This window comes from Narcine bancroftii, chromosome 8 (genome assembly GCF_036971445.1).
Source record: "Narcine bancroftii isolate sNarBan1 chromosome 8, sNarBan1.hap1, whole genome shotgun sequence".
In the NCBI taxonomy this organism is placed as follows: domain Eukaryota; kingdom Metazoa; phylum Chordata; class Chondrichthyes; order Torpediniformes; family Narcinidae; genus Narcine; species Narcine bancroftii.
Window position 1 is genome coordinate 66,221,961 of NC_091476.1, and position 27,349 is coordinate 66,249,309.

The window sequence follows — 27,349 nt, forward strand, 5'->3', positions numbered from 1 at the left end:
GGAGGAGTTACGGTCACTGCAAAATCAGCTGACGTTTGCGAGTGAATTCGCAAATCCAAATGGAGAGGGGAGATGTGGTTGTCCGACAAGGGATAAAGGACACCTCAGGAGTTGGAGGGGAGAATGGGGTTAAAGAAGATTTAAATAGGAGAATAAGGAAAATGTTTGATGTTTTAGAAATGTTGTCTTATAAAGTGTTCAAAACAAGAAAGCAGAAATAGATAAGAAGGAAAGGTGATGATGGAGAAACGGAAAGGGAAGATAAATAAAGTATAAAATGGCTACGCTGAACTATATGACTTTAAATATTAACGGAATACATAACCAAATTAAAAGGAAGAAACTGCTAAATTTACTGAAAAAAGAAAAAATTGATATAGCTTTTGTGCAAGAAACACATTTAACTGAATTGGAGCACAAGAAATTAAAGAGAGATTGGGTAGGACACGTAATAGCAGCGTCGTATAATTCAAAAGCAAGAGGAGTAGCTAAATTAATTAGTAAAAATGTGCCAATTAAAATAGAAGAGGAAATAATAGATCCAGCAGGGAGATATGTAATGATAAAATGTCAGATATATTCGGAGTTTAGGAATCTACTCAATGTATATTCACCTAACAAAGAAGATCAAAAGTTTATGCAAGATATTTTTTTGAAGATAGCAGATACGCAAGGGAACATATTAATAGGAGGGGAATTCAACCTGAATTTGGATTCAAATATGGACAAAACTGGGAAAAAAATTAACAGAAAGAACAAAGTAACCAAATTTATAATTAAATCGATGGAAGAAATGCAACTTTTGGATATATGGAGGAAACAACACCCAAAGAAAAGGAATATTCATATTACTCGGCTAGACATAAAACATACTCAAGAATAGACCTATTTTTGTTATCAGCTCGTATGCAAGATAGAGTAAGAAAAACAGAATATAAAGCTAGAATATTATCGGACCATTCACCCTTAATATTGACAATAAAGTTAGAGGACATCCCTCCAAGAATGTATAAATGGAGATTAAACTCCATGTTACTCAAAAGGCAGGATTTTAGAGAATTCATTGAAAGACAAATTAAAATGTATTTTGAAATAAATACTGAATCAGTGAAAGATAAGTTTATACTATGGGACGCAATGAAAGCGTTCATTAGAGGGCAAATAATAAGTTATGTAACCAAGATGAAGAAGGACTATAATCAGGAAACAGAGCAGTTGGAAAGGGAAATAGTAAATATAGAAAAAGAATTAGTAATGAAGGAAGATGCAACTAAAAGAAGAGAATTGGCAGATAAAAAAATAAAATATGAAACACTACAAACATATAAGGTGGAGAAGAACATAATGAAGACAAAACAGAAATATTATGAACTAGGGGGAAAAACGCACAAAATTCTAGCATGGCAGCTTAAGACAGAACAAGCTAAGAAAATGGTATTGGCATCAAGGAAAAAAGACAAATCACATATAACCCAAAGGAGATCAAAGAAAACTTCAGAGAATTCTATGAACAATTATACCAAACTGAAAATGAAGGGAAAGAAGGGAAAATAGATGAATTTCTAACTAAAATTGAACTACCAAAATTACAAATAGAAGAACAAAATAAATTAACAGAACCATTTGAAATAGTAGAAATACAAGAGATAATAAAAAAATTAACAAATAATAAAACACCAGGAGAGGATGGATTCCAAATAGAATTCTATAAAACATTTAAAGGTTTATTAATTCCTCCCCTCCTGGAAGTAATCAACCAGATTGATAAAACACAAAGCTTACCAGATTCATGTAAAACAGCAATAATTACAGTAATACTAAAGCAAGGGAAAGATCCACTCGCACCAGTGTCATATAGACCAACATCATTACTTAACACAGATTATAAGATAATAGCTAAACTATTTGCAAACAGATTAGCAGAGTATGTACCGAAAATGGTAAATCTAGACCAAACTGGATTTATTAAAAAAAGACGTACAACAGACAATATTTGTAAATTTATTAACTTAATTCATGCAGTAGAAGGGAGTAAAGCGCCAACAGTAGCAGTTGCTTTAGACGCAGAGAAGGCCTTTGACAGAGTAGAATGGAATTATTTCTTCAAAGTATTGCAAAAATTCAGTTTACCAGAGAAGTATATTAATTGGATTAAAGCATTATATAAGGGACCAGTGGCGAAATTGACAGTAAATGGATATATATCAAAGCAATTTAACTTAAGCAGGTCAACACAGCAGGGATGCCCACTATCACCCTTATTGTTCGCGTTAGCTATAGAACCACTAGCAGAATTGATAAGAACAGAAAATAATATAAAAGGGATAAAAATAAAAGACAAGGAATATAAAATCAGTTTATTTGCGGATGATGTTATAGTATACTTAACAGAACCAGAACTATCAATAAAAGAATTTTATAAGAAATTGAAGGAATATGGAGAAGTGTCGGGTTACAAGATTAATGTAAATAAAAGTGAAGCAATGCCAATGAATAATGCGGATTTCTCAAAATTTAAGAAGGAATCACCATTCAGATGGCAAATGCAAGCAATAAAAAGTATACAAATAAATAAAAATCTCAGCCAACTATATAAACTTAATTATTATCCACTAATGAAAAAATTACAGGACGATTTAGAGCATTGGAAATATTTACCACTAACACTAATAGGAAGGATAAACTGTATTAAAATGAACATTTTCCCAAGGATATTATACCTATTTCAGGCATTGCCAATACACTTGACAGAGAAATTCTTCAAGGAGTTAAAGAAAATAATAAGGAAATTTTTATGGAAAGGGGGGAAGCCGAGGATAGCATTAGATAAATTAACAGAATGGTATAAACAAGGAGGCTTACAACTGCCAAACTTTAAAAATTATTATAGAGCCGCACAATTAAGATACCTATTTGATTTTTATCAAACAAGGGAAAAGCCAGATTGGACTAGATTAGAATTAGATAAAATAGGGGAAAAGATACCTGAACACATATTATATAAATGGGATGAAAAATTGGTACAACATAGAAGTTCACCAGTATTACATCATCTACTCAATATTTGGAAGAAAATTCATGTAGAAAGAAATAAAACAAATTATCAATTACCAAAGCTAATATTGACGCAAAATAAGTTACTCCCTTTTACAATAGATAACCTTTCCTTTGGAGAATGGGAGAAAAAAGGGATCAAAAGAATAGAAAATTGTTTTTCAGGAAATAGATTATTATCCTTTGAACAAATGAAAGATAAATACAATATAACTCAAGATACAGTGCTGGCATATTACCAATTGAGATCCTACTTGAAGGACAAATTAGGAAGCAGTCTGAGTTTACCAGAGGGAAGTAACTTTGAATATGTGATTACAGATACAATGATAATCAAAAGATTTATAACAAATATGTATATTAAACTGCAAGAAAAGGAGAATGAGGAAACAAATGGTAAAACTAAACAAAAATGGGAACAAGATTTAAATATAAAGATAAAAAAGGAAACATGGGAGAAGTTATGTTCTGGAACAATGAGAAATACAATAAATACGAGGTTACGTATGATACAATATAACTGGATACACAGACTATACATTACACCTCAAAAGTTAAATAAATGGGACCCAACAGTATCTGATAGATGTTTTCAATGTAAAAAAAAAATGGGAACAACAATTCATGCAATCTGGACATGTGAGAAAGTAGAAAAATTTTGGGAAGATCTAAACCAAATATTAAATAAAATTACAGAAAACAATATACCAAAGAATCCAGAGATCTTCCTCCTAAGTAACATAAAAAACAAAGAATTTGGAATTGATTTGGATGATGCACAAAGAAGATTTGTTAAGATAGCTCTAGCCGTAGCAAAAAAATGTATTATGTCAACCTGGGAATTGGAAGATAATTTGAAAATACAACAATGGTATATAGAAATGAATAAATGCATTCCATTAGAAAAAATAACATATAGTGTAAGAAATAATATTGAAATATTTGAACAAATATGGGAGCCTTACATGAAACACAATAGAGAAAACCTACCGGGGACATTCACTACCTAAATTAACGAAAGAAGAAGGAAATTAAAAGAATTGACTCAGTGGAATTTCTTGTTTATTTTTATTGAATCACAACATTGTTTGACTGGTTTAATGTATCCTAGATTTTGTACTTTAAATGGACGTGGTGGGGGGAGGTAGGTAGGGTGGGATGGGAGGAGGGGGGGGGGGAGAAAATGGCACTGTATATATTTGAAAAGGAAAAAGTATGTATCATGGTTAATGTGGTTTATGGTGTGAAAAATAAAAAATTTAAAAAATTTAAAAAAAAAGTATGGAGACCAGTACAAAAAAAATTACTTAGGATTCTGTATGGTCTGGTATGGTAGGAGGTCCATGGGGTGGGGGGAGGGTGGCCACCATGAGTTACCACACTGGGTGATCCCAACCATGGTGACATCGCTAGATGCCAGCAGCAGTGTACAGATTTATAACAACCAATACATTACCCGTCGTTCCTTGGCTAGCCTGGGCACGACTCCAGTGCTGTCTAACAGCCCTGATCCCCACATAGTGTGTGCCTTTCCGGCGACTCCTCCAGCGTTGTCCATGGTTCACGACCTGGAGAGTAGCAGGGTTCACCTCAGGTCCGGAGACCAAAAGAGGAAGACCTGGTCCACATGGTGGACTCTATCATGCAGTCAGCTGGAGGGTCCGGCCCAGGTGGTGATTGAAGGGGCCAGTGGTCAGGTGTGCATCAATAGGTGGGCGGAGTCCAACCTTGATTGGCAGGTGATGCGACTTCCGACCCGTTTCCAGATAGAGAGGTCATGTCATCCTCCTCAACCCACACTCCCAAGAGATTCCTTCCTGATGGAGAGATCACATGACCCTCCACAATCCACCTCCCATTAGGTTCCTGACAGAGAGATCACATGACCCTCCACAATCCACACTCCCTCCAGGTTCCTAATGGAGTGATCACATGACCCTCCGCAATCCACACTACAGGCACGCACAGGGATTGGTAGATACCGAATGTGGATTTTCTGGTTGCTTGAGACTTACCCTTACAATGCCTCACCTACGTTAAAAATAAACAGTTTTAAGAGACAAAAATTTACACTCACATTGAACAAACTTCACTTGCGTGAATCTATAAACCTTAATTTTCTCAAGATTCTGAGAGGTTTTGACAGGGTGGGCAGCCAGCAGCTGTGGGTGGGAGTAGTGAACACCAGGGGACATCTGTACAAGTGAAGGGAGGGGAGACATCAGGGGTATTTTTTTTTTTACACGGAGAGTTGTGGGGCCAACCACCAGGGGTGGTGGTGGAGTCTGAAACATTAGGGGCTCTGTGATTGGTAAGGGATTGCTTAAGGTGGGATGAGAGTGGAAAGAAAAAGTTTGAAAACCACTGTTTTAATTGTGCCTAATCAGGTCTAGAACAGTTATTCTCAACCTTCCCTTCCCACTCACATCCCACTTGAAGCAATCCCTTACTAATCACAGAGCACCTATGGCAGAGGGAATACTTAGAGTGGGATGTGGGTGGAAAGAAAAAGGTTGAGAACCACTGTCTTTGGCACATGGATGAAAGAAAAATATAGGGGGGGTTTAAGAAACTTTTTTTAAAGGGTCGGCACAACATTGAGGGCAGAATGGCCTGTACTGTGCTGTAGTGTTCTATGTTCTGTCAAATCCTTGGAAAACGTTTAACCGTCACTGCATCTGCAGGTTCCTCCCCTTTCTCCCCAGAGCCAAACAATAAGCCCCCCCCCATCCCCTCCCCCCAAGTTTACAGATAAGGCCCCCGACCGGGTTGGGGGGGGGGAGACTCCTACAAAGCAGGGATAAGGAGGCACTTGAAGAGAGCCACCCCAGCGGCGAGTGGCATCGACCAGCTCTTCGTCCTAGGCGGCGCCATTGCTGTTTCACCCAGCTTTATCCAGACAGCAGATGCAAAGGCCGAATATCTGCTCCCATCTTCACCAAAGATTTACGCGTTACTTCAGAGAACATTTACGCTTTCAATTTTTCCTGTTTTTTCTTATTTGAGCAATCTCTTTTTGCCAGTTTGGTGAGGCTGCCGGTTGTTTGAATTCCAGATACCAGGCATTTTACTGTATTTATAAAGGGAACCTCTTCATACAGAGAGAAGTGAGGACGATTCCGAAATTTGGAGAGGTGCACCGCCATGGGGGGGGGGGGGGGGGATGGGGGACACACAGGCCGAAATGGGCCTGGCTAGGTCGACTGGCTCAGAACTCAAGGGGTGGAGAGCGAGATTGCCAGGGGGTGGGGGTGGGGGGGAGGGGGGGAAGAGGCAGGGGAGGTTGGAGGTTTGACAGGCAGACAGAGGCGAGCACGTTGGATCTCAGGGCGGACAGGAGGCCCCGTTTAACCACCGTCATTGTACGCAGGCTCTCCTTCCTACAGCTCGGGATTGTTTACAGGGATGTGAAGCTGGAGAACGTCCTCCTGGACAGTGAGGGGCACGTGGTCCTCACAGACTTTGGGCTCAGCAAGGAGTTCGTCACAGATGAGGTGAGCTGGATGCCACCTGGCCCTCCCACATTCCAGCACCGTACAGGCCCTTCGGCCCACGATGGCGTGCTGACCTCTATGAACAAACTCAACAACCCTCCCTCACACCTGTGACCCTCCATCTATGTGCCTGTCTACAGGTCTCTTAAATGCCCACAATGTTTCACCACCACCCCCGGCAAGGCATTCCAGGCCCCCACAACTCCCTGTGTAAAAACAAAACATATCCCTGATGTCTCCCCTAAACTTTGTTCAGACGTCCTCTGATGTTTCCTGATCCTGCCCTGGGAAACGGGCGCTGGCCATCCACCCTATCTCTGCCTCTCAGAATCTTGTTGACCTCTATCAAGTTCCCTCTCAGCCTTTTATGCTCCAAAAAGTCCCAGCTCTGCTAACCTTGCCTTGTAAGACTTGTTTCCAATCCAGGTGAATCTCCTCTGCCCCCTCTCCGTAGCTTCCACATCCTTCCTGTAACGAGGGGACCAGAACTGAACAAGTGAGGCCTTACCGGAGATTTGTAGAGCTGCAACACGGCCTCGTGGCTCTTGAACTCAACCCGGCAGAGAATGAATTTTACATTTTAAAAAATTGAGACCCTTTCGGCCCATGAGTCCATGCCGCCCAATTACACCCAATTGACCTACAAGCCCTGGAATGCTTTGAATGGCGGGAGGAAACCAGAACCCCCCACCCCACCCCAACCCAGGGGAAATCCATGCAGATACGGGGAGAACGAACAAATTCCTCACAGACAGTGCGGGATTTGAACCTGGAATCGCTGGCACTCTAACCGCTACACCAATCGGGCCGCTCTATCTTAAGCCTGTTAGCCCCTCCCCCACCCTCTTTGAGGTTCTCCTCTTGTGGAGAGACGATGGCAACAGTTGCGATCGGCATGGCGGAAACTTCCAGAATGCAGTTGCTGGAATGTGTTGGCAGCAAGGGCAGGACGTTGGCTCCAGTGGGGCACAGGAAGATCCCACGATGTGGGGGAGAGGAAGGGGAGAAGAAGAGGAGGGGAGGATAGGGGAGATGGAGGAAGGGTTGAGGGGAGGGGAGATGGGGAAGGGTAGGGGAGAGGGGGGAAGGAGAGGGGGAGGAGAGAGGTCAGAAGGGGAGATGAGGGGACAGGGAAGGGAAGACGGGAAAAGGAGAGGGAGAATAAGCAGGGCAAGGTGGGGGAGGGAAGAGGTATGAAGGGGAGAGGTGGGGAAGGAAAGGTGGGGAGGGGAAATATGGAGAGGGGAGATGTTGGAAGAGGAGGGCGAAAGGGAGGGAGAGGTGGGGACTGAGGGGGAGGTGGAAGAGGAGAGAGGTGATGAGGTGGTGGGGGGTGATGTTGGGGAGAGGTGACCGTGTCTCTCTGTGACAGATGGATCGGACATACTCCTTCTGCGGGACCATTGAGTACATGGCTCCGGAGATTATCCGGGGAGCCCGATCAGGACATGGGATGGTGAGTGATTCCTGGCCCCATAGTTTCCCTCCTTCCCCTTCCCTCCCTCCTCCCCCCTTCCCTCCCCTCTCTCCTCCTCTCTATCCATCCTCCCTCCATCCACTCCCCCTCCCTCTCTTCCCCTTACTCTCCCTCCATCCCCAACCCCTCTCCCTCCCCTCTCTCCACCCCTTCCTCTTTCCCTCCCTCCCTCCTCTCCTCTTTATCCATCCCCTCACCCCCGCCTCTTCCCTCTCCATCCATCGCCAAACCATCTCCCCTTCCTCTCCCCTTCCCTTTTCTTCTCTCCCTCCCTCCTCTCCTATCCATTCCCTTTCCCCCTCCCTTCCCTCTCCTCCTCCCTCCTCCCCTTTTTCTCCATCCTCTCTCCCCTCCCTCCTGCAACCCCTTCTCTCTCTCTTCCCTCTCCCCCTCTCTCCACCCATTCTCCTTCTCCCACCCATCCCTGTTCATCCCCACTGTCAACCAGTCACCTCTTGGCTCCTCCTCTCCTTCCCTTCTCCCTCTCCCCCTCTCCCCTACCCATCTCCCCCTCCCCCTCTCCCCATCCATACTTGCTAGTAGCCGATCTCTCTGCCTCCCCCACCCACAATTCCTCCATCCCTCTCCTCCCTACACCCTCTCTACCCTACTCCTTCTCCCCTCCCCTCCTGCCTTGACAGTGACGTCAGCCAAACCCCCCCCCCCACCCTTCCTTCACCCGCAGTCAGTCGATTGGTGGAGCCTGGGGATCCTGATGTTTGAGCTGTTGACGGGAGCCTCCCCGTTCACCCTGGAGGGAGAGAAGAACTCGCAGGGGGAAGTGTCCAGGTGGGTGTCGTGGGGAACGCCGCATCCCCTTCCCACCTCAATGGTGGGGTAGGGAGGAGCGGGCAGAGTGTGAACCTGGGGCATCAGGGAGCAGGTCCCCCAATCCCTGCATACCCCCTGGGGACAGTGGAGGAAGGGGAACATCGAGGAATATCTATCATTTTGTTTCCTTTTCATGATAGAACATAGAAACCTACAGCACAGAATGGTCCATTCAGCCCTCAATGTGGTGCTGACCCATATATTCCTTTAAAAAATATTAAACTCTCCCTACCCCGTAACCCTCGATTTTTCTTCCATCCATGCATCTAAGATTCTCTTAAATGCCCCCAATGTTCCAGCCTCCACCGCAAACCCCCAGCAAGGCGTTCCAGGCCCCCACAACTCTCTGTGTAACAAAAACAACCCTGAACTTCCCTCCCTTCACTTTGTACAGATATACTCTGGTTTTTGTAATTCCTGCCCTGGGGAACAGGCGCTGAACATCCACCTTGACTCTGCTCCACACATTCATTGACTTTTTCCCTTTCTGAAAAAGCTTAATTATAATTTGTTAACGAACAAGGGAACTGCAGCATCTAAGACTTTGATTGTAACAGAACCTTGTACTTGTTCATCTGATAATAAACTTACTCATTCTTAATGGAAGTTTATGGCAATAAGGAGGGAGTTTCACTCTGTGTCTGACCCTGGGAGTGTGTGATGGGACGGTGCGGAGGGAGCTTCACTCTGTGTCTGACCCCGGGAGTGTGTGATGGGATGGTGTGGAGGGAGCTTCACTCTGTGTCTGACCCTGGGAGTGTGTGATGGGACGGTGCGGAGGGAGCTTCACTCTGTGTCTGACCCTGGGAGTGTGTGATGGGATGGTGCGGAGGGATCTTCACCCTGTATCTGACCTCGAGAGTGTGTGATGGGTCGGTGCAGAGGGAGCTTCACCCTATGTCTGAACCCGGGAGTGTGTGGCGGGATGGTGCGGAGGGATCTTCACTCTGATCCCAGGATGGGAGCAGTCCACCTCTGACCTTGCTCTCTGACCCACAGGCGCATCCTCCAATCCGACCCACCGCTGCCTTCTGAAATCAGCCCCGTCTGCCGCGACCTGATCCAGAAACTGTTGGTCAAGGACCCAAAGAAGAGGCTGGGGTCCGGACCCAAGGGGACGCTGGAGATCAAACGCCACCCCTTCTTCAAGGTACGAACAGCAGCATCTCTCCCCACCCCCCCCGCCCGCTACCTCACTTGCCGACCCCTGCGTCGCCACACCAACACAAACACAGTTAGGCAGCAAAATCTGGGCTCGAGTGCAGCACACATTGCAGCGCAGTACAGGTCCTTCGGCCCTCGATGTTGTGCTGACCCATACATTCCTGAAAAATTACTAAACCCTCCCTATCCCGTAACCCTCTATTTTTCTTTCATCTCTTAAATGCCCCCACCTCTATTAACAGCCTCTATTAACACCCCTGGCAAGGCATTTCAGGCACCTGCATCTCTGTGTGTAAACAAACTCTTCCCCCCCCCCCCCCAAACTTCCCTTCCATCAATTTGCATAGACAGCCTCTGGCGTTTGCCTTTCCTGCCCTGGGAAACAGGCGCTGGCCGTTCCCCCCCCCCGACCTTTGTCTTATCTTTCATGTGTCTTGCCGTCCGGCGTGGGCGATCATGTCTCTCCATCTTTCACTGTCTCTGACCTTCCGAGCTGTCCTTGTCGCCTCCCCATTCTCCTTTGGTCTTTGAGCTGAGACTGTCGTCGACGTTGAGTCCGCGATTATACGAGGGGGGAAAATACTGAAGAGGTTTCCCGTCGCCTTCTTCGGTGGCAGTGTGCACACTGGACGGGTGACCCTGGCCATTCATCTGCCCAGCATTTTCAGTTTTTCAACCATCGATTCCAATTTCTAAACACCATCCACCATCTGCAATCCATGGGTGGAGCCCTGGCTGGGAGGCCAAACACCTTGCCCAAGGGTGACTTGTTGGTTATCAGATGGAAGGAGCACCTGACACCTCCTTTTACTGAGTAAATTGGGCAGCCCCACCAGCGATCCACCTCTCAGAATCTTGTCGACCTCCATTAAGTCCCCTTTCATCCTTCTATGCTCCAAAGAGAAAAGTCATGGCTCTGCCAACCTTCCCGCATAAAGACTTGTTTCCCCAATCCAGACGACATCCTGGTAAATCCCCTCTCCATAGCTTCCACGTCCTTCCCGTAATGAGGTGACCAAAACTGAACACTATACTCCGAGTGGGGTCACACCAAAGATTTGTAGAGTTGCAACACGACCTCTCGACTCCTGAACTCAATCCCCCGACTAATGAAGACCAGCATCCCACAGGCCTTCTTAACTAACCTATCAACCTGAGCGGCGACCTTGATTCATCCTGTGACAGAGTATATAGAGGTGTTTGGGAGATAAATTGGGAAAGGTTTGTTAGAGCAAGTCACACACAAACACTTTAAAACACTGAATGTTTGCAGGAGCTTTTGCAAGTGCTCACAGACTCATGACAGACTGTCATTTGCAAAAGGCAACAAATGTAACAACAGGCAGGGTAGCTTTGTCTGGAAAACAGGACTTGCTGTCTGGAGGGTCATGTGATCTTTGCAGGCAGAGAGCAGAGAAAAAAGCTGGCTTTGCTCTCAGAGAGAAGGGAGTGAGAGAGAGGAGGGAGTGAGAGAGAGGAGAGAGGGACAAGCTGGCAAGCTTTGGAAGATGGCCTGGTCAAAGGAGAGGACTGGCTGTCCGGTGTTACCCTTGGAATAGGAGAAACAGAAAGGAACTCTGGGGTGATCTGAAACAAGAAAAACTCTCTGAAAACCAACAAGAACCCTTCTGAGTGGTGACCATTTACCTGTTAAGCACCAAAGCCTGGTACAAGAATTGCCTGCAACCAGTGAGATTGGACTGTGAACTAAAGAACTTTGCTCAACTGATACACACATTACACACATGTTTGCTTAGAATTAGCAGGGGGTTAAGTGAGTCAATAGAGATAAGTTAAAGTTTGAGTCTATTTTCATGTTCAAAGATAATTAAAAGCAACTTTTGTTTAAGTAACCCTTTGTCATGGTGCATATCTATTGCTGCTGGGTTTTGGGGTCCTCTGGACTTAACATTTTTGTGTGTTTTCATGCATGCACCATGGTCTGGAAGACGCTACTTTCTCGGTTGTATACATATATATAACATATATAACCACTTACAGCACAGAACAGGCCAGTCGGCCCTACTAGTCCATGCCGTAACAAATCCCCACCCTCCTAGTCCCACTGACCAGCACCCGGTCCATACCCCTCCAGTCCTCTCCTTTCCATGTAACGATCCAGTCTTTCCTTAAATGTAACCAATGATCCCGCCTCAACCACGTCTGCCGGAAGCTCATTCCACATCCCTACCACCCTTTGCGTAAAGAAATTTCCCCTCATGTTCCCCTTATAATTTTCCCCCTTCAATCTTAAACCATGCCCTCTAGTTTGAATCTCCCCCACTCTTACATTTACTCTGTCTGTCCCTTTTAAAATCTTAAACACCTCTATCAATTCCCCTCTCAATCTTCTACGCTCCAGAGAAAAATGCCCTTAGTTTGCACAACCTTTCCCTGTAACTCAAATCTTGAACCTTGATGATAATAATTTTTAATTTTAAATTTAGACATACAGCATGGAGGTTCATCCATTTAGGATTTGAAAATTGGAGTATTTGTGATTTATTAGTCAATTGGGTATTTTTTCAAGCTAATTTAATGCTCGTGTGTGGAAAAATAGCAGCAATGGAGGTTGAAACATTTTTGTCACAACCATCACCTGCAGAGCAAGAGAAGAGGAACTGATGGCTCTTTCTAAGGCATTAAAACTGACTGAAGTTAAGCATTGGATGAGGAAAGTACAAATATACTATATACTCTATATACTCTGTCACAATCCAGACTCCGAAAACAAGCCAGAGACCGTACCTTACACCCAGCTTCGAAGCATTGATTACCCTGTACTTCCTGGAGAACTGGTCCTCTGACTCGAGGGAGGATGGACTGGCTTTGGAGACGGTGATGAGGGGGTTCACCAGGTGGATTCCAGAGATGAAAGGATTGGCCTGTGAGGAGAGATTGAATTGTATGGGTCTGTACTCACTGGAATTTAGAAGAATGAGAGGGGATCTTACAGAAACATATAAAATTATGAAAGGCATAAGATTCCTGGACCATAGATCAGTGCTTTTCAAACCTTTTCTTCCCACTCACGTACCACCTGAAGTTTTCCCTATGCCACGGGTGCTCTGTGATTAGTAAGGGATTGAAAACTTGGCTGAATGGTGCACCAACAACAACCTCGCTCTCAACCTCATCAAAAATGTTATGTTACGTGAGCTGTAAAAAAAACAAAGGCTTTTACTTAAATGTCAGATGTAAAACATGAGAGTCTGCATAAAAACTCAATGGTGGAGAAACTCAGCAGGTCAAACGGTGTCCTTTATAGCGCAGTGGTAAAGATGGTAAAGACGTTTCGGGCTTGAGCCTGGGACCCTGTTGAGAATGGCTTGTTTGGAAGGAAACTGAGCCAAACGCAGACAGGTGGGGGGGGGGGGGGAATGGTGGGGACATTTGGATGGATCCGTGGACCAGATGGATCTAGAGGGATCTGGGCCAAACGCAGGCAGGTGGGACCAGAGTGGGGGGGGACATTTGGATGGATCTGTGGACTGGATGGGTTTAGAGCAGCAGTTTTCAATCTTTTTCTTCCCACTTACATACCACCTGAAGTCATCCTGATGCCATTGGTGCTCTGTGATTGGTAAGGGATTGCTTCAGGTGAGTGGGTGCTGTTACAAGTCTAGAGGACCCCAAAACCCAGCAGCAATAGATATTCACCAAGACAAATGGTTACTGAAACAAAAGTTGCTTTTAATTATCTTTAAACATGAAAATAGAATCACACTTTAACTTATCACGATTGACTTAACTAACCTAACTTAACCCCCTTCTAATTCTAAGCGCGCGCGTGTGTAATGTGTGTGTAAATTCAGAAAAGTTCTTTGGTTCACAGTCCAATCTCACTTCTCATTCCTCCAAATTCACTGGTTGCAGGCAATTCTTATACTGTGTACAGAATTTAACATTCATAAAGTTCACCAGGCTTTGGTAAATGGTTACCGCTCAGAAGGTTCTTGTCGGTTTTCAGAGAGAGGTTTATTGTTCATTTACTTCCATCAGCCACTTCAGTGTTTTGCTGACGAAACTTGCCCCCTCAGATGATAACCTCTTTCTTTCAGGTCATCACAGAGTTTTTTTTGTTTTGCTTATTCCAAGTGAAACATTAGACAGCCAGTCCTCTCCTCTTGCATGAACCACAAAGACTTTGATCAGGCTGAACAAAGCACTTACAACCCATCTTCCAAATGGGGTTTTCCACAAGCTTGCCAGCTTGTCCTGTTCCATTCCCAGCTGCTGTTACTATCTGTATGGCACACACACAGAAAGCTTGTTTGACTCTCACTGCTTGCAAAATTACATGACCCTCCAAGAACAGCAAGTTCCACTCCAGACAATCTGCAGCTCCAGCAAGATCTTTCATCTGTTGCCTTTTGTAAACAACAATCCATTAGTGAAGTCTCGAGCACTCTTCAAAGCTCTTACAAAAGCTCTGAGGCGCCGATATGTCTAGCATGGGGCAGAGCTCCAGTATTTCAAATAAGATCTACACCCACAAACCTTTCCAAATTTATCTCCCAAAAACATATCTATATACTCTGTCACAGAAGGGAAGGTTGAAAACCAATAAGGGTAGATTTGATCGAGGTGTACAAAATTATGAGGGTATAAACGCAAGCAGGCTTTTCCCAATCGAGGGTGGGTGAGGCAAGAACCAGAGGACACGGGTTAAGGGTAAAAGGGGAAACATGAGGGAAGGGTTCTCTTTCACACGGAGAGTGGCGAGAGTGTGGAACGAGCTGATGTAGTGATTACAGCGCCAGCAATCGGGACTGGGGTTCGAATCTCGCGCTGTCTGTTTGTACGTTCTACTCGTGTCTGCGTGGGTTTCCCTGGGGGGGCTCTAATTTCCTCCCACCATTTGAAACCTGTGTGGGCTCTGTTACCATGGCTAAATTTTTTATTAAAATGAGAACCGGTGGGGTGGTGCCTCTCTTCCAGGGCCTCAACTGGGACGATTTGCTGGCCAAGAAGATTCCGGCACCATTTAAGCCTGTCATCCGGAGTGAGATGGACGTGGGGAACTTTGCTGAGGAGTTCACGGAAATGGACCCCACCTACTCACCCGCCAGTGTGCCGCACAGTGGAGACCGCATCTTCCAGGTGTGTCTGCAGTCGGGGGGGGGGGGGGCCTGTTCCTCTCTGGGGGTGGGCGGGCCAAGTAGCCTCCTGCTGTTCCCTCCTTTGGGGATTGAGAGGGCTGACAGGCTGAGACACTGACAGTGGGATGGGGGAAGGGTTTCGCCTGCACCTCTGGGGGGTGGAGATGGGGGTGGGTGGGGGATCAGTTGTGTTCAGGGTTGGGGTCAGCCATCTCTCGGGGTATTGAGGAGGGAGTCTCACTCTGTGTGTCCCCCCACCACTAGGGTTACTCGTTCATTGCCCCTTCAGTGTTGTTCGACCACAATGCGGTCACCTCGGAGCCCCTGGACCTGCGGCTTAGCGTGGAGTGTCCCAACAGCATGGCCGTGGCTCGATGTGCCATGACCAAGGTGTGTCCCCTACCCCCTCTCCTCCCCTCCTCCATCCTCCCATTCCCTCCCTCACTCCTCCCATCCTTCCATCCCCTCCTATCCCCTCCCTCTATCCCCTCCATCCCCTCCCTCCAACCCCTCCCTCCATCCCCTCCCTCCATCCCCTACCCTTACCCCCTCCCTCCATCCTCTCCTCCCTCCCCTTCATCCCTACTTCCCCTTTTCCCTCCTTCCCTTCTTCCTTCCCCTCCTAATTTCTCGCCCTCCCTTCTCTCCCCTCCTCCCTCCCCTCCGATCCTTTCCTCTCTCAGGGGAGCGGGTAGAGGAGAGGGGGGTGGCCTTTGGTTATTGGGAAATCCGTCAAGCTTCTTGAAGTAGTAATCTTGCTTCATCCTTCAAGAATGTCCCAGGGGGTGGGTGGGGTGGGGAATTAGAATATAGAACATCACAGCACAGTACAGGCCCTTCGACCCTCGACATTGTGTGGACACATATATTCCTACCAAAAAAAAACGTACTAAACCCTCCCTACTCCGTAACCCTCGATTTTTCTTCCATCCGTGTGTCTAAGAGTCTCTTAAATGCCCCCAATATTCCAGCTTCCACCACCATCCCCTGGCAAGGCATTCCAGGCCCCCACAACTCTCTGCATTAAAAAAAAAACCTCCCCGACATCTCCCCTGAACTTCCCTCCCTTCACTTTGTACAGACATCCTCTAGTGTTTGCTGACCCTGCCCCAGGGAAACAGGCACTGACCATCCACCCAATCTATGCCTCTCATAATCTTGTCGACTTTGATCAAGTCTCCTTCTACACACCAAAATGTACCAGCTCTGCTAACTTTGCTTCCGATCCAGGCGACATCCTGGTGAGTCTCCTCCACACCCTCTCCATGCCTTCCATATCCTTCCGGTAATGAGGCGACCAAGACTGAACACAATACAATAGTTGTGCCACTGGTCTCTTAAAGGAGCCACATCCACTATTCCCTCCTCCCTCCCCCCACCCCATCCCAAATAGGGCCCGGAGGTGAAAGGTCATCCGGCACCAATCCCAGGCACATGATCGCTATCCGATTTGATTCGGCAGGATTCTCCCTTCTTCCGCCATTACGATCTGGACATGAAGCTTCCGCCTCTGGGCATGGGCAGCTTCTCCATCTGCAGAAGGTGCCAGAACAAGCTGAGTGGCCAGGAGTTTGCCGTCAAGATCATCAGCCGCAGGTAAGGGCGAGTGGAGGAATGGGGATGGGGCTGGGCGTTTGGAGGGGAGGAAGGGTCGTTTGCCATTGGGGAAGGGGGGAGAGACAGGATTCTGGGCAAATCCCCCCCCCCCTACCTGTCCCAAATTCCTTCCCCCCCACCCACCCACTGGACCCCTCAACCTTCACTCTCCGAGAGGAGTCACGTGATGCAGTAGTGGCCGGTGGGGGAACTCCAGCCCTCTCCAGAAAAGTTAAAAAAAGATAGAGAAAAAGCAAAGCCACAAACTTAAAAACCAAAACAAAGTGAAAGTAAAAGTGTGAAGGAAATGGCAGCGAAGAAAGAAAAACCAAAAATAACGGGAAGAAAAGAAGAAGGAAAGACGTCGGAAGAAGAAGGTGAAGGCCTTACCTGTCCGAAGAGGCCCGTCGCGAAGAGAGAAGCCCGCTCCCACAGGTCAGTGGAAGTCCCGGGCTCGGGACTACAAAAATGGCTCGCAGAGCCGAGTAAAAGTGTGCAACCGCGCATGCGCAACTCCTCGCGCATGCGCGATGCACATGAAAAAAAACACACTGACGGGAGGAGGGAACAGCTGCGGAGTCGATCTCCACAGCTGAGAGAGACACCTGCAGCACAGCAGCAGGTGCAGAACACAGACAATAACGACAACAAGAAAGAAGAGGGTAAAAAGAAAACAAGGAAACAACAGATGGTCAATCCAGAGGAAGAAGAAGAAGAAGAACAGAAAGAAGTGGAAGAAGAAGAGAAAGGCAAGACAATGGATGTATCTTTTTTTAAAGAATATATGGAATCAGTGAAAGAATGGCAATTACAAGAATTTGATGAGATAAAAAGAAGAATTAAGAATGCAGAAGAAAAAATGAATAAAGTGGAAGTGGCCATATCAGAATTGGCAAAAAGAGTGGAAAATATGGAAAAACGAGAAACATTTGTAGATATGGAAGTAAAAGACTTAAAAGAGAAATTAGAAGAATCTAATAAAAAAGCTAAAGAGACACAGGAGCTGTTAGCTCAGAAGATAGATATAATAGAAAACTATAATAGAAGAAATAATATAAAGATAGTGGGCCTTAAGGAAGATGAAGAAGGCAAGAATATGAGAGAATTTATAAAAGATTGGATCCCCAGGGTCCTGGGAAGACCAGAATTACAGGAAGAAATGGAAATAGAGAGGGCACATAGAACTTTAGCCCCGAAACCACAACCGCAGCAAAAACCAAGATCCATTTTAGTAAAATTCTTAAGATATACAAGAAGAGAAAATATATTGGAGAAAGCAATGAAGAAAGTAAGAGAGGACAAAAAGCCACTGGAATATAAAGGTCAAAAAAATTTTTTCTATCCAGACATAAGTTTTGAACTCCTGAAGAAGAGGAAGGAGTTCAATACAGCGAAAATGATCTTATGGAAAAAAGGATATAAGTTTATGTTAAGGTACCCAGCGGTACTTAAAATAATTATTCCAGGGCAACAAAACAGACTATTCTCGGATCCAGAGGAAGCAAGGAAATTTGCAGAACAACTACAAAACAAGCAGAGAGATGAAGACATGTAATAAGAGTAAAAATGACCACGATCTATATGTATGTGTGTAAAGGGGTATATGTGTGCAGCAACCTCCTTTGAAGAAGACCGCAGAGCCCACCTCACTGACAAAAGGCAAAGGAGGAAAAACCCAACACCCAACCCCAACCAACCAATTTTCCCCTGCAGCCGCTGCAGCCGTGTCTGCCTGTCCCGCATCGGACTTGTCAGCCACAAACGAGCCTGCAGCTGTCGTGGACTTTTACCCCCTCCATAAATCTTCGTCCGCGAAGCCAAGCCAAAAATACATGAATGTATCCGTATTTAGAGGAAAATATATAGAGTACAGACAAGAATTAATAAGGGAGGGAAATGGAATAGAGGGAATAAGGAGGGAATTAAAAGAGTGACCTTTGTTACATGTGAAAATTAAAATCTTTTCTGGGGGGGCTGGGTGGGGAGGAGCTACAGTCACTGCTAAATCAGCTGACGTTTGCGAGTGAATTCGCAAATCCAATGGAGAGGGGAGATGTGGTTGTCCGACAAGGGATAAAGGACAACTCAGGAGGGGGAGGGGAGAATGGGGTTAAAGAAGTTTTAAATAGGAGAATAGGGAAAATGTTTGATGTTTTAGAAATGTTGTCTTATCAAGTGTTCAAAACAAGAAAGCAGAAATGGATAAGAAGGAAAGGTGATGATGGAGAAACGGAAAGGGAAGATAAACAAAGTATAAAATGGCTACGCTGAACTATATGACTTTAAATATTAACGGAATACATAACCAAATTAAAAGGAAGAAACTGCTAAATTTACTGAAAATAGAAAAAATTGATATAGCATTTGTGCAAGAAACACATTTAACTGAATTGGAGCACAAGAAATTAAAGAGAGATTGGGTAGGACACGTAATAGCAGCGTCGTATAATTCAAAAGCAAGAGGAGTAGCTATATTAATTAGTAAAAATGTGCCAATTAAAATAGAAGAGGAAATAATAGATCCAGCAGGGAGATATGTAATGATAAAACGTCAGATATATTCGGAGTTTTGGAATCTACGCAATGTATATTCACCTAACGAAGAAGATCAAAAGTTTATGCAAGATATTTTTTTGAAGATAGCTGATACGCAAGGGAACATATTAATAGGAGGGGAATTCAACCTGAATTTGGATTCAAATATGGACAAAACTGGGAAAAAAATTAACAGAAAGAACAAAGTAACCAAATTTATAATTAAATCGATGGAAGAAATGCAACTTTTGGATATATGGAGGAAACAACACCCAAAGGAAAAGGAATATTCATATTACTCGGCTAGACATAAAACATACTCAAGAATAGACCTATTTTTGTTATCAGCTCGTATGCAAGATAGAGTAAGAAAAACAGAATATAAAGCTAGAATATTATCGGACCATTCACCCTTAATATTGACAATAAAGTTAGAGGACATCCCTCCAAGAATGTATAAATGGAGATTAAACTCCATGTTACTCAAAAGGCAGGATTTTAGAGAATTCATTGAAAGACAAATTAAAATGTATTTTGAAATAAATACTGAATCAGTGAAAGATAAGTTTATACTATGGGATGCAATGAAAGCGTTCATTAGAGGGCAAATAATAAGTTATGTAACCAAGATGAAGAAGGACTATAATCAGGAAACAGAGCAGTTGGAAAGGGAAATAGTAAATATAGAAAAAGAATTAGCAATGAAGGAAGATACAACTAAAAGAAGAGAATTGGCAGATAAAAAAATAAAATATGAAACACTACAAACATATAAGGTGGAGAAGAATATAATGAAGACAAAACAGAAATATTATGAACTAGGGGAAAAAATGCACAAAATTCTAGCATGGCAGCTTAAGACAGAACAAGCTAAGAAAATGGTATTGGCATCAAGGAAAAAAGACAAACAAATCACATATAACCCAAAGGAGATCAAGGAAAACTTTAGAGAATTCTATGAACAATTATACCAAACTGAAAACGAAGGGAAAGAAGGGAAAATAGATGAATATAACTAAAATTGAACTACCAAAACTACAAATAGAGGAACAAAATAAATTAACAAAACCATTTGGAATAGTAGAAATACAAGAGATAATAAAAAAATTACCAAATAATAAAACACCAGGAGAGGATGGATTCCCAATAGAATTCTATAAAACATTTAAAGATTTATTAATTCCTCCCCTCCTGGAAGTATTCAACCAGATTGATAAAACACAAAGCTTACCAGATTCATGTAAAACAGCAATAATTACAGTAATACTAAAGCAAGGGAAAGATCCACTCGCACCAGCGTCATATAGACCAATATCTTTACTTAACACAGATTATAAGATAATAGCTAAACTATTAGCAAACAGATTAGCAGAGTATGTACCGAAAATGGTAAATCTAAACCAAACTGGATTTATTAAAAAAAGACGCACAACAGACAATATTTGTAAATTTATTAACTTAATTCATGCAGTAGAAGGGAGTAAAGCGCCAACAGTAGCAGTTGCTTTAGACGCAGAGAAGGCCTTTGACAGAGTAGAATGGAATTATTTATTCAAAGTATTGCAAAAATTCAGTTTACCAGAGAAGTATATTAATTGGATTAAAGCATTATATAAGGGACCATTGCCGAAAGTGACAGTAAATGGATATATATCAAAGCAATTTAACTTAAGCAGGTCAACACGGCAGGGATGCCCACTATCACCCTTATTGTTCGCGTTAGCTATAGAACCACTAGCAGAATTGATAAGAACAGAAAATAATATAAAAGGGATAAAAATAAAAGACAAGGAATATAAAATCACTTTATTTGCAGATGATGTTATAGTATACTTAACAGAACCAGAACTATCAATAAAAGAATTATATAAGAAATTGAAGGAATATGGAGAAGTGTCGGGTTACAAGATTAACGTAAATAAAAGTGAAGCAATGCCTATGAATAATATGGATTTCTCAAAATTTAAGAAGGAATCACCATTCAGATGGCAAATGCAAGCAATAAGATACCTAGGTATACAAATAAATAAAAATCTCGGCCAACTATATAAACTCAATTATTATCCACTAATGAAAAAATTACAGGACGATTTAGAGCATTGGAAAGGTTTACCACTAACACTAATAGGAAGGATAAACTGTATTAAAATGAACATTTTTCCAAGGATATTATACCTATTTCAGGCATTGCCAATACACTTGACAGAGAAATTCTTCAAGGAGTTAAAGAAAATAATAAGGAAATTTTTATGGAAAGGGGGGAAACCGAGGATAGCACTAGATAAATTAACAGAATGGTATAAACAAGGAGGCTTACAACTGCCAAACTTTAAAAATTATTATAGAGCCGCACAATTAAGATACCTATCAGATTTTTATCAAACAAGGGAAAAACCAAATTGGACTAGATTAGAATTAGATAAAATAGGGGAAAAGATACCTGAACACATATTATATAAATGGGATAAAAAATTGGTACAACATAGAAGTTCTCCAGTATTACATCATCTCCTCAATATTTAGAAGAAGATTCATGTAGAAAGAAATAAAACAAATTATCAATTACCAAAACTAATATTGACGCAAAATAAGTTACTCCCTTTTACAATAGATAACCTTTCCTTTAGAGAATGGGAGAAAAAAGGGATCAAAAGAATAGAAAATTGTTTTTCAGGAAATAGATTCTTATCCTTTGAACAAATGAAAGATAAATACAATATAACTCAAGATACAGTGCTGGCATATTACCAATTGAGATCCTACTTGAAGGACAAATTGGGAAGCAGTCTGAGTTTACCAGAGGGAAGTAATTTTGAATATGTGATTACAGATAAAATGATAATCAAAAGATTTATAACAAATATGTATATTAAACTGCAAGAAAAGGAGAATGAGGAAATAAATGGTAAAACTAAACAAAAATGGGAACAAGATTTAAATATAAAGATAAAAAAGGAAACATGGGAGAAGTTATGTTCTGGAACGATGAGAAATACAATAAATACGAGGTTACATATGATACAATATAACTGGATACACAGGCTATACATTACACCTTAAAAGTTAAATAAATGGGACCCAACAGTATCTGATAGATGTTTTCGATGTAAAAAAGAAATGGGAACAACAATTCATGCAATCTGGACATGTGAGAAAGTAGAAAAATTTTGGGAAGATCTAAACCAAATATTAAATAAAATTACAGAAAACAATATACCAAAGAATCCAGAGATCTTCCTCCTAAGTAACATAAAAAACAAAGAATTTGGAATTGATTTGGATGATGCACAAAAAAGATTTGTTAAGATAGCTCTAGCCGTAGCAAAAAAATGTATTATGTCAACCTGGAAATCGGAAGATAGTTTGAAAATACAACAATGGTATATAGAAATGAATAAATGTATTCCATTAGAAAAAATAACATATAGTTTAAGAAATAATATTGAAATATTTGAACAAATATGGGAGCCTTACGTGAAACACAATAGTGAAAACCTACCGGGGACAATCATTACCTAAATTAACGAAAGGAGAAGGAAATTAAAAGAATTGACTCAGTGGAATTTCTTGTTTATTTTTATTGAATGACAACATTGTTTGACTGGTTTAATGTATCCTAGATTTTGTACTTTAAATGGACGGGGGGGGGGTAGGTAGGGAGGGTGGAATGGGGGGGGGGGAGAAAATGGCACTGTATATATTTGAAAAGGAAAAAGTATGTATCATGGTTAATGTGGTTTATGGTGTGAAAAATAAAAAAAATTATTAAAGAACCTTCACTCTCCCCACATCCATCAATTCCCTTCCCTCATTGCCCTAACCCTTGCTTGCTCTATGCCCTCTGACCTAGGCATGAGACCTTTACTCTTTGCACTCTGACCTTTCCCTTGCTCTTTACCCTCTGACCTCTGCCCTAACGCTCTCTGACCTCTGCCCTAACCCTTGCTCTTTGCCCTGTGACCTCAGTCCCAATTCTTGCCCTCCGATCTCTGCCCTAACCCTTGCTCTTTGCCCTGTGACCTCGGCCCTACTGTTCTGCCCACTGACCTTTACCCCTTGTGCCTTGTCCTCCAACCTCTGCCCCAACCCTCTGACCTCTGCTTCCTGTCTGGGTGCAGGATGGACAGTAACATCCAGCAGGAGATCGGGGCCTTGAAGCAGTGCGAGGGCCACCCTAACATCGTCCGGCTCTGTGAGGTCTTCCAGGACCAGGTCAGTCCCGCCCAGTGACCCCCCATGACCCTGGGGTGGTGGAGCGCGAGGTCACATCTGAGTGACTCCCGATACTTGAGGGTGGGTAATGTGTGGTCAAGTCTGTGACCCCTTGACCCTGCGGGGGTCAAAGGACACTGGGGAAGATCCAACAAGAGCAGGGAGGAGGTGTAAAACTCAACTCTGAGAAACTCAGCAGGTCAAACAATGCCCTTTATATCTGCAAAGGTAAAGATCCATAACTGACTTTTTGGGTTGGAGCCCTTCATCAAGGTACAAGCAAAATGGCGGACGGGTGGGGGGAGGAGCACGGTCCCACAGGCCGTCGTTGGATAAGGGAGGGCACAGTGGGAAGGGGGGGGGGAAGATGGCTCTGAATGGAGAGGGAAGGGGGTGGAGAGCGGGAGGCAAGGAGGCAGAGGGAAGGGGGAGAACAGGGAGTAACGATGAGCAGTCAAAGGGTGGTCCAGGAGGGAATGTCAGGTGCTGCTCCCCCAACTTACGGGTGGTCTCAGTGGGACAATGCACAAGGCTGTGGACAGACGCGTCAGCGCAGAGGTGAAGTGGCCAGACACTGGGGAGTCTCCGGTTGCGGACGGAGCAGAGGTGCTCAGCGAAGCGACCTCCCGGTCGGCGCTTGGTCTCTCCGACGTGGAGAAGGCCACGACAGGAGCACCGGATGCAGAAAGTCAGTTTCGTGGAGATCGGAAGGACGGTTTGGGGCTCCAAGACGTGGTGAGGGAGGAGGGGTGGGTGCGAGGGAGGTTGCCAAGGAGGCGATTGGAGGGAAAGGTTAGGTGGAGCAGGGAGGGGGGGATGTGTGTGTGAGTGAGTGACTGAGTGAGTGTGTCTCTATGTGGGGGATGTGTGTGGGGGGATGGGTGTGTGTGTGTCTCTCTGTGTATCTGTGTGAGGGGATGTTTGTGTATCTGTATGTGAGGAGATGTGTGTATGTGTGTGTCTCTCTGTGTATCTGTGTGTGAGGGGATGTATGTGTGTGTGAAGGGATGTGTGTGTGTATGTGTGTGTTTGTGAATATGTCTGTGTGTCTCTCTGTGTATCTGCATGAGAGGATGAGTGTGTGTATCTGTGTGAGAGGGCATGTGTGTGTGTTTGTGTGAATATGTGTGTGTCTGTGTGTGTGTATCTGTGAGAGGGGGTGTGTGTGTGTGTGTGTGTGTTTGTGTGAATATGTGTGTGTGTCTCTCTCTGTGTCTGTGTCTCTGTGCATGCGTGTGTTTCTGAGTGTGACAGTGTGTATGTGTTTGCCAGTGTTTGACTATGTGTGTGTGTGTGCATGGGTTTGTGACGACGTGTGTGTTTGTGTACGTGAGCGCACGTGCGTGCACGCGAGTGTGGGGCTATGGGCAGGAAGGTGAGGTGGTTGGGAGTGTGACCCCTGACTCCGATGCCCTCTGCCCCCCAGTTCCACGCTTTTCTGGTCCTGGAGCTGCTAAGAGGAGGCGAGCTGCTCGAGCGAATCCGCAGCCGGAAGCACTTCAGCGAGCTGGAAGCCAGCCACACCATGAGGGGCCTCGTGTCCGCTGTTAGCCACATGCACGGTGCCGGAGTGGTGCATCGGGACCTGAAGCCTGAGGTAGACCTCTCCCCCAGCCACCAGCACACCGACCTCCGGTCCCATCACCCACCCCTCACCCTTGTCACCCATTCCTCCTCTAACCCATGACCCAAACAACTTGCTGACCTTTGCTCTCCACTCAAGCTCAACTACCTCTGACCCTTGCCTTCAGCACAAGCTCAATGACCTCTGACCCTCACCCCAGCTCCAGCTAATGACCTCTGACCCACACCCTCAGCACCATCTCATTTACCTCTGATCATCATCCTCAGGTCCAGCTCTGATCCATGATCCCAGCATCAGCTCAATGACCTCTTGAAGTGCCAGTTGATGAAGTAGACAAAGACGATGAGGTCAAACAACAATCATGGCTTTTATTAGCAGAAGCTCATGGTACAATAATGAAAGACAATAGATGCATATACAGTTATATCCAATGGAATGTCCTTAACAGTAGAGATAATGCACAGCCAATGTTAGTACAGCAAGGCTCGCCAGAGGGGAAACAGGCAGCTTGGCAGACATTCACCACACATCTGACCCAATATTCCAACATTGATGACCTTTGCTGCAAAAGACCTACGACCTCTGACCCTTGTACATAGGACCGGCTCGGTGACCTCTGCACCTTGACCCAAGCACTGGATCAACTGGACCCAAGAGCCCACACTGAGCTCAAACATGAATGACCTCTGACCCTTGTTCCCAGCCCCATGTTCAGTGTCCTCTGACCCTCGATCCCAGTGCTACGAACTCTGACCCTTGCTCCTTGCGCCAGCTTGGCATCCTGCGACCCTTGAGCCCATCGCCAATGACCTTTCAATCCAATGTCAACAAACTCTGACCTTTGCTCCCGACATTGACCCAGGTGATTCAGAGTGGGGGGGGTAATGAGGTAGGAGGGGGTCTAATCGGGAAGGTTGGGGGATGGGAAGACCAGCCACTCACCGTGCTCCCATGCTCCTGCCCGGCGCAGAACCTGCTGTTCGCCGATGAGTCAGACGGGGCCCCCATCAAGGTGATTGACTTTGGCTTCGCCCGGGTACGGCAGCCCCACAGCCAGCCCCTGCAGACCCCCTGCTTCACCCTGGAGTATGCCGCACCAGAACTGCTCAAACAGGATGGCTACGACGAGTCATGTGACCTCTGGAGCCTTGGGGTCATCCTGGTGAGTGGGGAGAGGGTCTCAGCCCTGCATCGGACCTCAGGAGTGTGTGATGGGACGGTGCGGAGGGAGCTTCACTCTGTGTCTGACCCCGGGAGTGTGTAATGGGACGGTGCGGTGGGAGCTTCACTCTATGCCTGATCCCAGAGTGTGTGATGGGACAGTGCGGAGGGAGCTTCACTCTTTGTCTGACCCTGAGAGTGTGTGATGGGACGGTGCGAAGGGAGCTTCACTCTGTGACTGACCCCGGGAGTGTCTGATGGGACGGTGAGGAGGGAGCTTCACTCTGTGTCTGACCCCGGGAGTGTGTGATGGGACAGTGTGGAGTGTTCTGTTCTCTCCTCTTCCTGGGTGTGACAGCCCCCGAGACTGAGCCTCTCCCTCTCCCCCCTCAGTACACCATGTTGTCAGGACACATCCCGTTCCAAAGCTCCCGGAAGGGCTTGTCCTCCACCAGCACATCCGACATCCTGCGCAAAATCAAGTGTGGGGACTTCTCCTTCCATGGCCAAGCCTGGAGCCAGGTGTCAGAGGCAGCCAAGGACATCGTCCGAGGTAGGGGGGAGGCGGAAGGGCAGGGGGTGGTGGATGTGAGGGTCGGCAGGGAGTCGGAGGGCGAGCAACAGGGTTGGAAGGGGTGTCCGAAGTGTCAAGGGTGAGGGGGTGGTCAGTGGGGAATGTCGGAGGGTAGCGGGTGGATGGTCGGAGCGGGTCGGGCAGTGTGAGGGTCTGAGAGGGTGGGGGTCAATGGGGGAGGGAGGAGAGGGTCAAAGGGGTGGGGAAGATCTGGGTGCAGTGGGGCCAGATCAGAGGGGAGGCATTGGAGTGTCAGGTGAGAGTCAGAGGGCCGTACTTAGCCCTCTGCTCTACTCACATGTACGACTAGGTGATTCGATTCGACAAATCTGTTGACGATACCACGGAATTGGGTTGTGTCGAGAAAAGGGATGGGTCTGCATACAGGAGGGGGATTGAAAACTTGACAGGCAGTGCACCAACAACAACCTCACACTTAATGTCACTAAAACCATGGAGCTGTTTGTTGACTTCAGGAAGGGAAAACCAGAGGTTTATTAGATACTGAGTGATCATCGAAGGATCAGAGGGAGAGAGGGTGAGCACATTTATGTTCTTGGGAGT

The 27,349-nt window shown here is 45.0% G+C and overlaps 1 protein-coding gene across 8 annotated transcripts in view; it reads left to right on the forward strand.

Moving 5' to 3' along the window:
- The window catches only part of LOC138740800 (ribosomal protein S6 kinase alpha-5-like), a 97,868-nt gene that overhangs the window by 64,699 nt on the left and 5,820 nt on the right, over window positions 1-27,349 (forward strand). For 5 of the 8 annotated variants that reach the window (XM_069893914.1, XM_069893915.1, XM_069893913.1 and 2 more), the window contains 11 exons: window positions 6,441-6,548; window positions 7,921-8,004; window positions 8,711-8,814; window positions 9,856-10,006; window positions 14,962-15,123; window positions 15,387-15,512; window positions 16,585-16,718; window positions 23,372-23,465; window positions 24,892-25,062; window positions 26,021-26,212; window positions 26,605-26,764. In XM_069893914.1, the coding sequence (XP_069750015.1) occupies window positions 6,441-6,548; window positions 7,921-8,004; window positions 8,711-8,814; window positions 9,856-10,006; window positions 14,962-15,123; window positions 15,387-15,512; window positions 16,585-16,718; window positions 23,372-23,465; window positions 24,892-25,062; window positions 26,021-26,212; window positions 26,605-26,764 (1,486 nt within the window). Of the gene's footprint in view, window positions 1-6,440; window positions 6,549-7,920; window positions 8,005-8,710; window positions 8,815-9,855; window positions 10,007-14,961; window positions 15,124-15,386; window positions 15,513-16,584; window positions 16,719-23,371; window positions 23,466-24,891; window positions 25,063-26,020; window positions 26,213-26,604; window positions 26,765-27,349 lie in introns of those variants that run through there. The other 3 variants (XM_069893919.1, XM_069893917.1, XM_069893920.1) reach the window with 3 other exon arrangements.